The sequence below is a fragment of the Toxotes jaculatrix genome, chromosome 6, assembly GCF_017976425.1.
Source record: "Toxotes jaculatrix isolate fToxJac2 chromosome 6, fToxJac2.pri, whole genome shotgun sequence".
Taxonomy (NCBI): domain Eukaryota; kingdom Metazoa; phylum Chordata; class Actinopteri; family Toxotidae; genus Toxotes; species Toxotes jaculatrix.
Window position 1 is genome coordinate 29,424,618 of NC_054399.1, and position 17,598 is coordinate 29,442,215.

General features: G+C 40.6%; 1 protein-coding gene across 7 annotated transcripts in view; it reads right to left on the minus strand.

Moving 5' to 3' along the window:
* The window catches only part of ptprfa (protein tyrosine phosphatase receptor type Fa), a 225,811-nt gene that overhangs the window by 172,448 nt on the left and 35,765 nt on the right, over nucleotides 1-17,598 (minus strand). For all 7 annotated transcript variants that reach the window (XM_041039769.1, XM_041039766.1, XM_041039768.1 and 4 more), the window contains exon 3: nucleotides 4,240-4,385. In XM_041039769.1, coding sequence (XP_040895703.1) covers nucleotides 4,240-4,385 — 146 coding nt within the window. The remainder of the gene's footprint in view (nucleotides 1-4,239; nucleotides 4,386-17,598) is intronic.

Below are 17,598 nucleotides of genomic sequence, written 5' to 3' on the forward strand. Positions count from 1 at the left end.
CTCTCTGATACAGACCAATACCACACAAGTGTCTGTCTTATGAGAATTCCTGCTCCCGCTTCAAAGAACAAAGGAGTTTCAAGGAACTTCTTCAGATATATACACGCAAAGCCTCTCGTTTAAATAATTCATAGCTAGTCGTAAAATGATTTCCTTTTTAACCCTTTAACATCGAACCCCTTTGTCAGTGTGGTCCACCAAACTAAAAACAAACTGACTCCTTTTAATTGTTAGACTCTCTGTGATGAACTTGGACCAAAGGATTTCAAATGATTCATTATACTATCAGACTTCCAAGCTGCCTTGAATATTTAAAAATATTTTTAAAGGAAAAATTGTGTATGTAATGAGAAATTAGCCTCTCATCTGTATGTGAAGTACAGAGCTAAGGAATGGTTAGCCTACCTTAGCATAAACTGAGACTGGGGAAATGGGGAAAGTACTAGCCTTTTCAGGGTCATTGTAATAGGTATATCTCGTGATTTTCAGAATTTTCACAAACCAAACAATCAAATGATTATTTATGCAAACAATCAGCAGATTAAATACATAAGAAAAATATCCTCTATCTGCAGTCTTGCAAAAATAGTTAAAATCAGCTCCATAATAGATGTGATGACTCTCTTTCAACATTTCAGCAGCTAAACCACTTTATTTGAAGAACAGTGTGGAAGTTCTCTCACCTGAAATGTCCCTAACAGTCCTTCACTGCAGAGGAAAACTGAATGTGCACAACTACAGAATGCAGGTACTTAGTTTACTCAGTGGATACTGTCATTACTGGATATCATATATCTGGATCTCTCTGTAATTCAGATTAATGGGGCTTGGGAAAACACAAGTGATGCCTTGTCTGAGTGTTGACAGTTTTATTTTTTTCTTTTTGTTTGTCTGTTGTCAGGTTTGTTTGCCCACCTGCGAGCAGCTGTAGAGAGAAATATATAAAAAGTCAGACACTGAGGTGGAATTTTAAAATGAAAATGGAATTAAGAGACGGCTGTTTACAACAGACTGTTGATAACCTGTCGGATCATCTGGCTGCTTGTGTTTCTTTCTTTCTGTCTTGATTTTTCTGAGTTCCCAGATCTCAGCAGTGACTGTGAGTAGAATGTATGGATTTTGACTGTGACCAAAACCATGACAATGACTCAAGCTGAAACAATTTAGAGGACCTGACATGCTGAAAGTAGAAGGAGCGTGTTCTTATAGACTGTGATGATGATGTTTGGAGTGACCTGTTTCCTGACCCTCACAGCCGCTGAAGGAAGAAGCATACAGTGATGAGCTTGAGTGGGCAACAGGTATGTGAGGGGCTTTAGGGATGTTGGGGGGCATAAAGGCTCAGAGGTCAGGGCACTGGGCCTTATACTTCCGCCCCGCTGCAGTGTGTGTGTGACCTAACAAGCCGACTGGCAAGAATCGCATTCTTGCTCTAATGAAGGAGGTACAGATCTGCACTCCTGCCTTGGTAGGAGGTCTCTCCACCTCACACACACAGGGAAGCCATCAGTTTGAGTAACACTTAGCCCAGAGGAGAAGCATTCCTATTACTCAGAATGACATGAGCCGATTATACAGCCATTGTGAAGAGCTTGGAAATGGAGAAAAGGTATTTCATACTAACAAGGTTTTAACTTCTGAATACAAAAAAAAAGTCTTTATGTGAAGGACTGCAAGAGAGACAACCTTGGTTAAGTCTATACAAAAACCAGGACCAAGTTCAACCAGTTAGGTTCAAATCAAAACAGAGGCCGGGGACTGGCTTGGGACAAGCTAAACCCTGATCTGCTCCAGCAGAGATTTTGCATCTGATGGAACAATTTAACATGGAATATTTTAGCAAGAAATTCAGTGACAAGTGTTGAAATAGCAGCAAAAAAACAAAACAAAACAGTGAAGACAGTAAACAGTGTAAAACCTGACAATGCATCTGTGTTTTCTACAAATTGCATTCAAAATTAAGAACAGAAATGGTGACAGTAGAAATTCCCAAAACAGGAGAAGGACAACATGAAAATTTAGTGACACCCAGGAAATGGTGCAGAAGATTTCACCTCTGTTCTCATGAATGAACATGGGGAGCATTGAGCAGCAAGCTAGTACTGATGCTAGCAAGCTTCACCACAGGCCCTGATTACCTTCCTACCATAAAGCTGACACAAGACAGATTAGCAAAGACTGTCTCTGGCTGTCTGGTGTGTGTTACAGCTCTCCAACATATGCTCACATCACTTCCTTTGACCTTCCACCTTTACGTATTTACATATTGGGGTCAACCGTAGAATTGAGATGTTTACCAGCTGAGAGCACCTGGTGCAAATTCTCGATTAATGGATCAATAATCAGACTGAATAAGACTGAATATCAGGGTAGTTAAAGGAGAGCTGGAGAGCTGGACTGTCTCCCTGCACTGTGAGGCGGTGCAGCAACACCCCCTCCCCACCCTCCCCCCTGCACACACAGGGTAGCCATCAGTTTGAGTAATGCTGGGCAGACAGGTGGAAGATAATTCCTATTACTCACATCGACATGAACCAAGTGTCTCCGTCTACACAGGACTCATGTTGAGTCACTTCACTTGAAGTCATTTTGGTTGGCTGGCAGCCTTCCTGCTGCTCCAGAGTCCTGCAGGAAGCCTCTTACAAACCCATTTGTTAAGCAGTTGCTGAAGCTGCTGTGTAAATTAATGCACCTGCATGCATAACATGTTCAGGTTCTGGTCAGTTTACCACAGTGTACAAAGATTCTGCACATTTCCATGTATGACACTCAGCAGGAGAATGTCCGGACCAATGCATATGTGCAGTATATATACACACTGATTCCTGAAATGATCTCAAAACTAAACTGAAAAATAAAGAGGATAACACTGGTGTCTTCCCATTAATTAAAAATAATCCCTGCTAACATGTATCCTCTGCTAACATGTACAGTCTCATAAACCTGTGCCTTTCTGCCATAAGACTCAAATAAAAGTAAAGAGCAGAACCACACTGTTGCACTAATTGACAAGTTCCTTCATTAGGTCCAATATGACCAGCAGAGTTTATTCACATGACAACACATTTCATGTCTGCCTTCTGTATCTCTGGGCAGCTGTCATGCAGACATCACTGTGCATGTTTCATGTTTTACTGCTTTGCTAGTTGGACTGAACATTAACCACCATTAATGTGTTGCGTATGTGTTTTTGCAGTAAAGCACCACAACATGAAATCTGACAAAGATTCATGTTCATCTAACTCAAGCTTTTCAAGATTTAGTGAGCTGGGTTCACAGAAACATGAAGAGAAAGTCATCACTTACAGGATGGAAAGTAAGTACATCCAAAAGTCCACAAATCTGAAGTAAGCTTTTAATAATAATTATCAGTAGATCGTCTTTATTTCTAGTTCAGTTTTCTAGTCTCTAGCTGTAAACTGATTTTATCTGTTTAATATCACTGTCAACTTAAAATGTTTATCTTCTGGACTGTCTGGACAATTTGAAATCTGAGGATGCAATCTGAGGCTTCGGGACATTTTTCCCTTTTTTTTTTTTTTGATATTTTGTAGATTAACCAATCGATCAACAGATTGATTGGTTAATCCCAAAGCTAATCAAAAGATTAGCTGGTAATGAAGATAATTACTGGTAATAGCCCTTTTGATCCATGAGCCTTCCCACCCTCACACAACACCGACGTTCCAAAGATGAGTCAATATATCAACATTTAAAATATCAATAATACATTTTGGAACCTTGTAGGTGTAAGAGGGGCTCTTGGATAAACTTGCTCTTACCCATTCATTGCTGGACTCTGGCTCAGTGACAGTTCTTTAACCTGCCAGTGCCAGTGTTTAACCTGCACACATTGAACTCTGCACTTGCTGTGATTCTGAGCCTTAGTTATCATAATACTGCAACTACCTTCATTTGCATTGAGTGGCCTCCAACAGGCACTAAATGGAGGAAAGCTGTTGTATAGTTTTTTTGTGCCAGCAGTAATTAGTAAATATTAACCTACCCTATACAGCTCAGCCTCACTGCTGCACACACATCCACTGAGAAGGAGTGTTGACACACTGTAATTGCGAGTATAAAAGGACAGCACAAACCCTATGCTGCTCTGTGTCTCTCTCTCTCTTAGACACATTCAAAGAGCAAAGAGCTAATGAGGAGTGAAGGTGTGAGACAAGGAGGTGTTGCACATTCTAACACATCAGACAGGGAGCTTTGAGGCCAGCTCCCAAGTCGTACCTCAAAGCGCTGAGAGCTGACTTTCTTCCCTTTCTTCATCCAGGTGATGCGAGGTTTGGGCTCACCCACCGCCTGGCATACGAACGACGCCACTCCTCCCGATATCCCCGTCTGATCGTCGGGGGACTTGATGAAGCTGGGCATGCCTAAGGGAGAGAGAGAAAGAGAAAGAGAGAGAGATGGTGAGACAAAGGCGAGGGAAAGAAGAGAGGGAGAGAAGGGAAGAGAGAATAACCAGTATCAGATGAAGAGCTCTGACAGAGAAACAGCTCCAGGCAAGTTACAGGGATTGTACATCTCTACATCTGCTGTAAGTCTTGCAATAACAATATGATCTTTCAAAAGCTTTTTCTCATGCCTGTAGCCACACCTAGTCAAACGCAATGCCAGTAAAAACAGCCAGGCCCCAACCTTCCCTTGGTAATAATCAGCAACTGTCCGTCTTATTGATAGTGGTGGGGAGCAGGCAGGTGTGAATGGACAGATAGAAACCTTGAAAAATCTGCTTTGAATGCATGAATAAACATGTATCATAAACCAGCACTTTCACTGAATGTGTGCACTGGTACCATCATACTGTCTGTCACTAGAATAAAAGCCTGAAAGGTTCACTGTTCAATATGCAGCACGTGCTGTTGCTTGGATAAATCATATTTACACTTCTGTCATGGTCATGCATGAAGTGTAAATAAAGGTTAAAGGGAATCTATCATGGTTTTGACCATTAGTGGTGCTGTAGAGCAATGTTTTGATCAGCATCTGGTGTTCAACTAGCGAACGCACAAGGATGCACACACAAGCTCCCAAGCACAAGGGTGAAGCAATACATTAGGGGTGTGCCATCTAACCTCACGATTCGATTCAATTACGATTCACAGTGCTACGATTCGATGATTCCCCAATTATCGATGCATCTCGATTCATCTTTTTTTTTTCCTACATAGGATGTTTCTTTTCTCACTCTGTAGTTACTTGTAAAATAATTTTTACATATCCATTCATTGAAGTAAAACGTTTATCTCTCTTTTCTTTTCTAACTCTGATAAAAAAAAAAAGAAAAGAAAAAATAGGGAAAGGAAATTGACAATATTTCCACTTTTATTACAATCTGATATCTTGATTTACATGTCCAGAAAGTAATCCTTTTAAATCTTACTGTATGTGCATGTCAGCCAGATTGTTTCTCATATGGATTTTGGACACTATATGGTCACTGTGCATATTCTTACGTTTCCAGTCAACGGAGTGTTGACAGAATAGGCAACACTCGACGCTAACCCCTGAGTACAGAGCCAAGCAGTTCGCGCCAAGTTCCGCAGTTTATTCGCCGACGAACACAGAGCCGTACGCAGCCGCTTCGCCATGCTTACATAGAGGGGCTAAGTCTGTGGAAGAGGCTTGTTGTGCCACTCAGATTTGCTTCCCTCCGTGCAGTTTTCCCCAGACACACGTTCCTCTTCCACACGCACTGCACTCAAATTATGTCAAATTCCGCGGTATTCCGCGTTAAAAATAGATTCCGTTTTAGTCGGCCAATTCCGCAATCATCGCGGAAATCATAGGGCCCTATAATATGTCCGGGGGGCACGCACTACTTTTTTTTTCGTTCCGACCGCTGCACTTTCCTTCCGTTATTAAAAGAATCGATTTTTGAACTTTTATGAATCGATTCTGAATCGTCAAGTGTCGCGTCACGATTAATCTATGAATCGATGAATCGGGCACACCCCTACAATACATGTTCCTGCTGATCTATAGAGCTTGGAAGCATCTCTCAATATCACACTCTTTCAGTGATGAAGAGTTGGTGGGAGTAACGGGGGAGGGAATGCAGCAGTGTGCTAGTAAAATCTGAGACGGTGTTGCACTGCAAATTCAAAAAGCTGGGGGATACATTAAAGAGACACATTTTAAAGAATGGTTAAAACCAAAGCAGCAGGAACTGAGACACCCTGATTTGTAGTATATGGGTTGAAAACTTGGTCCTACATTTCCCATAATGCATCTTGAACGTCAGGTAAATGCCCATGTCTTCTCCAGCAATCTGTAATGCTGGCTTTTTGTTTTAAATCTTAAGTATCAACACTCATCTAAGGTCACCCAAATGACAGCATTAGTGTCTCCTCAGACTTTAGAAAGCTCCTTTTAGAACCACAGAACACAGTGTAGTGCCCAACTGAGTAGAACTCCCCATGATTAGTACACTCATCCAATTGTATTAAATTGGACGAGTGCCTTAGGAAGGACAGAAGTGCACTTAACATGTCTTCAAACCTCAGGGAAACCAACAATGTGCTTTGGTGAGTGTAAAAGTAAATTCTTTGCAGGAGAATCACACCTAACCCTAACCCTGCCTTAAAAGGACAGTTCCCGGTCATCACAACTTTGGTATTGGTAACTTTGTTCTTTATGTCTATCAATTTTGACAGTGTTGTACTCACAAAGTTATAAATGTGGAAACACAGTGACATCAATGAAAAAGAAAAAGGCCAGTCAAGAAACAAGCAGCCAGGTGAGAGACAAGGTGTAAACAAAAGATACAAATGTATGGTTCTAACAGCTGGATGACTGCCAGAGACAGTGTGTGAATCCTGGATCTGCTGGATCTAGGGCTGAGACAAGCTATATCTTTCCCCCATCAGAATATTATTTGCAACCCATGCTCTAAACAACTTTCTTCTGAGGTAAAACCAGAAGTGAGCAAACCTGAAATACTGGCACGATGTAGTGGAGATGTAGCCATGTTTCCAAATCTCAGCAGTTAACTTGGTGAGTATTTTTGTGACAAGAATGATGCACAGAGCTACAAAAATAAGAGCCCTTGTTGTAATCCATTTTAATGTTTCCTTTTGTGTGCAAGCCTGAAACTGACAAACCAAAAATGAATTACTCTTTGACTGTAAGAAGACATATCATCCTTTAAGCCACATGGTCTTTAGTGCAGGACAGTTTAAAAATGAGGTTTTACCAACAAGGGTTTGCAGGTTACTTCATCATTTGTTCGTCTGATTGCTTTACTAAATTACTCTCAGGAAATGTTGTTAACACTGATGATAAACTGTAGTCCTCTTAAGATAAAAATCATAGAGTCAGATTTAATTAAATCACTAATTTTTGCTCCAAAACATAATTGGTCTGGTGGAAGAAGAATAGTCATCGGTGGTGTTATTGATACCACAAGTGCTGATCTGATGAGTCTTCTCATACTCACGACGCTCTGGAGTGTTTAGAAAAATAATTAAATATGCCACGCAGGAGCTCCGCAGGCAACTAAAGAAGAAGAGATGCTATGTTCCACATCAGAGGCCACACTTTTGTCCTCAGAGTAGGAATCATAACGCCTGTGTTCTTGTTCAGAGGTGCAAGTTGCTTCTTGAGTGCAGGGTCAGTGTGAGGCGGCGTTTGTGCGGAGACAGACCGAGACAGGTGGATGATACTTGTGTAGTTGTGAAGTGTTTTTTTTTTTTTTTTTTTTGCTTGAAGGCATCAAAGTATTGTCATCCAACAGTCCCACCCGCCTCGCTGCTGCCCTCAGATTGTCCTCTGTCAGCACTTCTTCTCCAGTAAGAGCCTGCTTGTTTTCCAACTTTGAAAAGCAACAGAACTCAGAGATCAGTCTGCTCTCAGGCTGCTGCCTCCCAGACTTTAACTTGTGTGGTTAGTGGTTCATTCAGTAACATACATATTGTGGCAAACCACCCACATAAATGAGTAGGTAATTTGCTTCAGTCAGCTATACAGACACACACATACATGTTGAGTTAGAGAGATTAGAGATGTAGGCTTCTGGCTAGAGGGTTGCCAGTTTGAACATCTTGCCTCTCTCGCTTGGACATTGCTGAGGGGCCTCTGCGCAAGACACGTAGCTCCCAACTGTTCCAGTTGGGCTGCTCTGTGGGCAGCTCATCAGACTGGTTGTGCTGGGCAGCATCCAGATGTGAACATGTGTGTGGAAAAGACAAAATTGTTCTCAACAAAACTACCCTGGTAAATTGCGCAGTCATTTTTTTAATGACATTTAATTTTGATCCCAGTTTAGTGATCATTGCCTCTGCTGCATCTGCTGAAGCTTCAGGTATGTATATGTTTTTAATTTCCTCTAAAAAGGTTTTTACATTTCATTCAGTTTCTTATGTTTTATACATTATGTGAAGCACAAAGTTTTATGCTCTACAAATGACTGATGTCAGTGCCACTGTTTTCACTGTCAGCTTAGAAAAAGACACTTCAGAAACAATGCTCACATGCCCCCCACCCAGATTTATGTTTTTATCAACACAGTTATAAAACACAGTCTTAAAGATAATGTGTAGACACATTTTGGGTTGGACAAAAAAAGGGAAGCTGCTGACAGCCTCACAGTGACATTAGCTTTTGCCTCAATATAATGAAGTCAAGTTCCTCTATAGAGCACATTTAAAAAGAAATCTCATGACCTGGCTCAAAGAAAGGAAAAAAATGTGGAGACCACGCTTGACTCCTTAAAGTAAATGAAATTCATATAAGAAAGATAAAGATACAGTCAGTTCATCAGCAATGTGTGCACTGTGTGGATGTGTGAACATAAACAGGCATAAGAAAAGCATAAAAACAAAATCAAACAAAGTCCACCCAACCACAGTGTAGCCTACAGAGCCTTACAGAGTGACACCTGTATAGGTGAACAGTCACACCAACCCAGGTATCAGTCATCACTCCTAATGAGCTGCTCCCCAGATCCCAGCAACCAAATAAACAGGAAATTGGTCTTGAGGTCTGGGGGCCATCCCACCCACCTCCTTAAAGAGTGAGGTCCCACCTCAGACCAGGAAACAAACTAAATATTGGATACAACAAAATTCGAATTCAAATATAATTCTAATCATTTTCTGTTCCATTATCTACAAACATCCGATGGGATCTGCTCATTTTTACATCACCAACTTTTCAACTATCAACACACAAAATTTCCATATCATCTCCCAATACCTCTTTGCCCCCTCCTGATCTTCACAACACAGCAACCTCTAATCTGGAGGAAGCACTGTCCATCAAAACTGGGACAGTTGATTCGGATTTTGAAGTCAACACAACAAGATTAATGGGTAATTTCTCAGCATATATATGACCAAAGTAGAATCTGACCAATTGTAAACATAAACATTTGTGCTAAAATTATGTTCTGGCCAAGACAAAAAGCACGCAGCTGGCACATCAGAGACCAGGGTCGACAGAACCCTCTGTGGTTTAGGCAACAGAAGCACTTTGGTTAAGGTTCAGGAAAGAGGGTGGTTTTTGTTAAATGTAAATAAGCACATTGTGTCTGAAGTCACTGTGAACTTGTTTTGTATTAAACCAGACCAGGATCTTTTTCTAACCTGAACCGGGAGCTGTGAACAGAACCACGAAAACAGTTTCCTAATGCTGGAGTCACTACAAGTGGATGTTGGACTGAAAGATCAGATATTTTGGTGATCACAGATGTTGTCTGTTAATATTTTACTGATGTGTTCAGTATCCACATAATTACAACTTGCCAAATATGTAAATTATCAACATTTCCTCATTACGTTTCTAGAAAAGATATTTCCCACAAAGTGTATTTGCTGCTGCAAATTAGTTGTACAGAAACATAGTTCTTAGGAGACCGGGTTGTCTGTAATGTCAATGAGTATTCTACATCTATAGTACTGTGACGGCAACTTCTCAAAATGGCGGGCTGCAGAGAGTACCGTGAATGTTCCAGGGAGGAGTTAAATCCTGTTTCGCCAGCAAGAAGCCATGAAGAGCACATTACAGGCATGGAAAGACATTTTCACAGTAACTTTTGGCAAATGATAAGCATGCTCTTTAAAGTTCAATGCCATTCAAAACCCATTTGTGCAGTCGGAGCCAAGAGCTGCTCCCCAGGTATATTGTACGAGTTGTACAACAGGTTACAGTGTGGTCAGTATACAGCAGGGAAATACTAATCTTTACAGCACTAAGCAAAAAAAAAAAAGTAAGTATCTCAGAGTCAAGCCAGCACAGAGGCTTCTATCAGAGGTTTCAATGAGGCAGAGGAGGTGGGTGGAGAAGAAGCGAGTGGATCGTACCATTATTAAGCTATTTATTTCCCATGGCTGCTGTTGGCTGACCCTGAGGCTTGACACTCTAAATGTAAAACATGCTGGTGCCCTCGCCTCACTTCACAGGCAACTGTGAGTTGTCTCTCACTCACATTCTTCTCTGACCCTGTGCTTGCTGTTTCTCTTGGAATTATTTCCTTAGAAATATGTCAATGTGACCTTTCACATGTAATCCACAAGGACAGGCATTTAAGATGAGAAGAAAATAGAAAAAAAAAAAAGGAGAAGATTAGTTTCCATTGAAAAGTGTAGGTCAGAGAGGGAACTTGTGATTATAGTCTGAACCATTCTTGCCATTATCTGAACAGCTTTTTTTTGCTTTGTTGCTAAGTTGTCGATATTAAACATGTTGCTGCAAAATAATGTTTTTGACTCCAAAAATTCATTCAGTTCAGCATCAGAACAAACTAAAAATACATTCACAACCCTGACTAACTCACAAATATATCAACCACATGCAGCAAGAAAAACCAACCAAACTATCACATTTATACTGACTCACACTGAGGTGCAGAGATTATCTTCCCTGTGATGATAAAAAAGATCTGTAACACATTAACAACACACAGCTAATGGATCAGCTCCTGCTAATGGTTAATCCCTCAGGATGAGTTCATAACAGAGAATGCAACTGCTCTGACCTTTAAATTTCTCAAAATGCACACTGAAGCACTCATGTCGTACTTACCCAGGGGTTGCAAAGCATTTTAGAACCACTTAAAGGAAAAAAAATCTATACTTTCACACTTTCACTGCCACTCTGCCTTACATCTCCAGGTCCAGTTTTTTTTGTTGTTCTTCTTTTCTTTATGGCGATTTTAGTAACAGGACAAAGCGTGGGAAAACACATCATGATTCCACAGTTCTTAATAAATTCAAAAGTTAGTTTTGATTCAGATTGTGACAATCCATCACAGTCAAAAAGCTGCATTGACATCCATCATTTATACTGTACATCGAACCTTGGCTAGGGTTGGGGGATTGGGATTTACTCCAGGAAGGAAGCTGTTTAGATCCTGCCATTTGATCTAAGATCATAGATGAGCCATTACAGGAATTGAAAAAAAAACAAGCTGACATTTCAGTGACCTTTGACAATGGATAATATGTGTTGTAAATATAGGTCTGAAGAAGGTGAATTTGCAGTCTCTGCTCATCTCTTATATCTGTGAGAAAGACTGTGTTTTCACAAGAATAAGTACAACTGGGGCAAAAGACCCAGAGTTGACTAAAGTGAAATTACATGCCAATTCAACTGAAAATTGCGTTTTAATTGTGTATCAAAGGGGAAAAAAAAGGGTCTATTTCTGCTCATAGTGTATACCAGCTCAAATAAGACTTGTTATACTGCTGCTTCATTTGGTTGTAAACTGCTTTAGAAGAAGAAATTGAATATTTGTTCAGTGTGTGATCTTGGGGGAATAGGAAACGAGCATCGTGTTAACTGTAAACTGTCCTTGTATTGAAAACTATATTGGATATTTTTTTCTTAATGAATTTTAAAAAAATACAAATGAGCTGGTAGACATGGATGGTTCAGAACAACTGGAATGACTTCAGGACGAAGTCGATTTTTATCACAATTATTTACCAACAATAACAGTTTATATTCTTCCTCATGGAGTGCTCACTTTGATTGATGTCTAACTAGCACAGCTGAAAGCTGTTTCTTTGTACAAGGTTTAAATTGTGTCCTGTAACAGTGATGTTTTGTAAAGGCACCTTTGGTCACATTACAAATTCAATTCAGTTCATTCATTCATTCATATATGGTAAAATTCATCAAAGGCCATCAGCCTCAGTAACCCAGAATGCATTGCAGCTGCAAGGTATGTTGGGTTTGAAGTTAAGCTCTGTAGCTATGACTGCAAACAGCTGACAATCTTAACTGAATACAACAGCTAAACATTCAATGTGCAGCCATTTTGCACCAGATTGTTACAAACTAGTGTAAAATGTTTCAGTGCTGTTTGAGCAGTGTTTCCTCCAAGCAGTGCACAACGGTTTGTATCACCCACTGTGATCTGCTTCCATTCGGTGAACAGCATGTGTGTGCTACTGTTGCAAACCAAGACATCCATGATGACAACCTTAAGTAAGACAACAGTAGTCTATAGAAAGAAAACAATGTTCCACACAGCCTCTGCTGCACTGCAGAGCACATTTTGCTATATAACACAGCTGCTATATTTTGGCTGCGCTGAATGAAATCCAGGTTTGTGCCTGTCATTTGCTAGTTGTCAAAATGTTCCCCTGTAAACACTGACAAATCATTTACTCGAGAGGAACTGCGGATGAAGCAGGTTGTGGGGAAGTGGGAATAGCAAGAAAATCCGAACACCTCACGAAACAGAGCTCTTAGAATGAAGTGAATGTCACACATGGATGCTATCCAGCTAGAAAACTCAACACTTGGACGTTCTTGTGCAGTTCGTTCAGCAGTGGCAGCGTCACTGGCAATGTTCAAATGCAGAAAGCCTTACACCTTCTCATGTGGAGAAGGCTGAGATGGATGGTTGTGGGTATAAATCACAGGGCTTTAACATCAGAGGCCAGTCCTGCATCAATGTGCAGATAGTAAACACCATGAAAAAGATGAATAACATATATAAGTTAAATAAAACCATTTTGTGTTGGCAGAGAACTGTTTCCGTATCTATGGCTGCCCATCACTCACAGAAGTGCTTGCAGTATTTCATCAGTACCACTGGTTGTTTGGCCACGAGCTGACTGGTAACAGCCAATCATTTTCAGACAGGTGTGTATGTACATCATCTTAAAAACTGTCTTTTAAATGGGCAATATTTTTCAAAAGAATAACCAAGATTAGAACTGGCCGTTAGCTCTGAGGTATTAATGAAAAGCATTTGTTTTTCCCAAGACATTAGACACTGGAGTTTCCTTTTCTCTGGCATCTAGCCACCATTAAAGGAGCTGCATCTCGCCCTATTCCTGCGCAGTGTACACTAAAGTGTTAGCATAGGGCTGTGGAGCCAGTGATTTTACGAGGTAACATAAAAATCAACCTAAAACTTCAAATCAAAAATCAAAGTGGTCCGAGGCACAGTGAAAATCTGCTGAAAATCTCACACATCATGTGACTCTTAATGCATGGACAGCAAATATATGTCACCTGGAGGAGGTGAGAGCTTGAGGATTGACTGACTAACATAATTATCCAGTGCTCCTACAGTAAGCAGAGAACTGCAGAATAGCCACAGATCCAGCATGACTATTTTAAATTCAGAATGTGCTAAATGCCAACCACTCCACCCTCCTCATTTAGTGGCTGATCGTTGCATAAAGCCAATCTCGCAGAGAACACGCATGGCTAGAGCCACAGAGGAGAGGTTGTTCAGTCAGGAGGGAGGCAGAGAGAAGCAGCAGCCCAAAGGAGAATGAGCTGGCTCCCACGCATGCTTTATATGGGAATTATGATGTACCCAAACGCTCGAGGGGGATGGGTTTCTTTTCACACAGAAAAAGGAAATGCCTTTGTCCATGAATGACAGGATTAATTAAAATGCAGTTGGGTTTCATAGATCTTTTTGTCTGTATAATGGACATATATGAGGTAATTATGGTTGGCAGACAGCTGGTTGCCAAGTTACAGGTTCTTAAATAATTTACATACATATAATTTAACTCACAGAAATCCCGTACAGCTTCTCCCCAAACCCTCAGCTGAGACGTGTCACAGTTAACAGCAACAAGTGAAGTCTCAGAGCAATCAGGACGACTCCAAGTCAAGGCTTAAATCATGGGGCAGCAAGTCTCAACCAAAGCCTGAAGGTGATGACGGTGAGTCCAAGTCACAGGTATTACACCTAAGTAAAGGGCAGCAGATCAGTACCAGTGTAAAACTACAGTATCACTGTTACTGAAACCACCCTCTCTTCTTTATCCGGTTATCCTGGGCCTGGCTAAGGAAATCCTGCCTGAAAGATAACACCAGCAAGGACAGATGTCACATACTCTTTTTTTGGGGGGGGGTGGGGGCTGTCCTCATTCGCTTCTTTGCAAATTTTTCCCTCACCCTGCCAAAATCTAACACCACCACCTCCGAGACATTACTCTCTGCCCCTCACAGACTCTTAAAAAACAACTTCAGCCATATGCTGAGAGCCACACACTGGCCAAACTGCTACTGAAACCTGGACAAGAAACTATATTCTGCATACAGAAACACGATTAGGATGCAGTTAGGAGCAGGAAACTAATAAATATACCGGAGTCAGTCTAGTTTGTCCACTTTAATAATAGAAAAGCCACTTAAAATCCTTTAAACCCATTCTACATCCATTTATTGTGTACGATTCTCTTCTGCAAAACACCATTACCTGGGAAACGCTGAGCATCACATTGAATACATATCTGACTCTTCTCTGACTGTCATGTTGCTTTGGTCGTGTTCCTGCTCTTTGAACAAATAATAAATAACAATAAACAAACAAAAAGAATCAATACAATCAAAGCAAAAGAGCTTTAAAAGCCTGTCTGTTCACCGCGTTCTCACATCACTGAGTGATTAGTGGATAATAAACTGAGGTTTGTTTTCTGAGAGCCAGGGTGCAATGGTCATAAGAATGGTATGAATGTAATGGTTAGAAATCTGTTATAAATGCAATGATGATAAAAAAGCATCGCCACCCATGGTAGAAAATAGGTTAATTCATCGTTATAACAAACCTACTTCATTTCAATTTCCTGTTAAAATGTTGTTAATTCATTGAAGATGAGAACAAAAATGATCACTTTCCCTTCTGACTTCTCTTACACAAATGCAGATGCCAGGGTATAGTATGGGCGTTTGTGGCATATCAGATGTGAACAGAACTGAGAGCAGCGAAGCACTGTGGCGTAGGCAAGACACAAACACCGCATTCTGTAAAAGCAAGAGGAACCTCGTAGTTCTAAAGTGTATGTTTGAGCTGGACGATCCTTTAATGATCAGAACGGGAAGCACTACAGAGCAGCTTCACCGGGTTTAACCCGACAACAGACAAAAGGGAAAGTATGAACAACCTGAGGACTGAAGCAGGTTTATGACACACACACACACACACACACACACACCAAACAACTTCAAAACAAAGCTCCCTGTTTCACTGTCAATCACACATAAAAAAAGACAAGCCCAGGTGAGAACAGTGTTTGGACTTTTTTTTTCTGGGACAAAAAAACTGGGTTTTTTTTCCAATGTCCTAACCGGGAAACAGAACAAATGAAGGGCACCTAATGAAAAGTATGACATTTCATAATTAACAATCTGAGTTTCCTACACCTTTGTTAAACAAATCAAAATAAAATAAATAAAATAAAATCATTTGCTGTGTGTCTGAAGCAAACAGACTATGGTCGGCACGGTAACCTGCTTACATGTGTAATCTGGAATCCCACCAACTCACAACTCTGACCAGCCTTGTATATCCAACACCCTCCAGCCTGCTGAATAATTGGTGGAATAAAGTGTATTGGTTATGAGCTCATCTCTTCATGGGTGGTTTAGCCCCAAGCAGCAGAGTGTTTTCTTCATTCAATTACTCCGGTAAATGATGGCTCAGTAAACAGGAGACGCTGCTTTTCAACACATGCTGCAGAGGCCTGTGGCAGCCCAGCCTCCTCCACTCTGACGGCTCTGACACCAGCCAGAGAATCATCCACACAGCACATTATGCTGTTTATATGCTGCACTAACTGCCTTGTACCGCTGCTTGTCACTCCCCATGCCAGTCACAGTGAAACCCTGTCACTTCATTCTCGGGTCCCATACTCGTATTTACTGTGCAGCATCGGGCAGGAAAACACTTGAGCCAATTCCATTCATATTTAAATATCACCATTCACAAATGTACAAATATGCTGTGTTTTCTCTGATTGCTGCTGCTCATTTTTATTGCTGCCAAGTTGAAAACAATGTGAAACAGCATTTAGACCATCACTGCAGCTAATACTCACTGATGATAGAACAGTTAGTTGCTTGTTTTAGACTGACACAGGAGAGCAAAGTGTACAGTCAATCCCTTTATTATAATTGTAATGAATAACACTTTTCACATGAAAACATCATGGAAAACATTGCTATGCAGCACTGTTGGAGGCACCACAAAACCATGTGATTCAACAAGACTGATTAAGAACATGTCACTTCCTGCTCCTGTCCTGTTTTCTGTATTTTCTCACTATCAGCAAAATCCACAAAAAGACCAAAATCAACAATGCATTACCTCGGGCAGCTCACTAATATTTGAACAAGTATTGATTGGTTGGTTGATCACAGAAAAAAAAAAATAAAAAATCAAAACCCAAAGAACGTGCAGACACTCCGCGAGTCAATAAGACACAGACAGGTATCATTTACACAGATGGTCTCTGTGTTTATTAGGTAGTAAGGTAACCGAGCACCTTGGGTTCAGTTCTTTATTTTTTCTTTATTTTTCCTAACAGACAACAAAACTCACTGAGGTTTGTAGCTGCAGCGTTTAAGCTGTGTTGCTTGGTAGTGGTACATTCCGTTCTGTGCATTTTGAATACTTCATGGTATGAAGCTCTAAACAGCAACTTCCTCAGCTTCAATGTTGCATCGGTTTATGATTGGCAACCAAGTTACTGTGGACTCATAGTAGCAGAGGTTCCCTGAGTAGCTTTACAGGTTATTGCATGGGTTTAGGTGTGTGGTTAAGGATGTTAGAAACTGACATTTGCATTTAAACAATGCTCAATCTTCAGAGGTCCTAATAAATCTAACTCCACACAGTCCTGTGGAACATGCACATACCTTCTTTTTGTGTGGTTGAACAGCCATTAACATGTGATCATATATTATTTGCTATATATATAAGTTAATCTTGATTAACTGTAGCAGAACAATCACAACAGCAAGTTCAGTCTAGAATATTTTGGCATTTACAAAAGGCTTTTTAGTCCCCATGTTCATCTATGAGTTCAACATTCCAGTTGGTTCCATTTCAGCTTCCAACCTGTTGGAATTCGTATTGGCATTATATTCATTCTGTGCAATGAATGAACTGAAACTCATGTATTGTACATTTTAATATCTGAATATGAGTTTTACTTTGCAGGCCAGTATTCATAGTTCTACAGATGTCAGTTTGCCTCAGATGAACAGTAGGCAGGTGGAATATTACTGTTGTCACAAGGACATACCCAAAATGACTGGGCTTTAATACTTTTCCTAGGTCACAACTATTCTTCAACAAAACTATTCCTCAGCTCCCGAGTTTACAGCCTA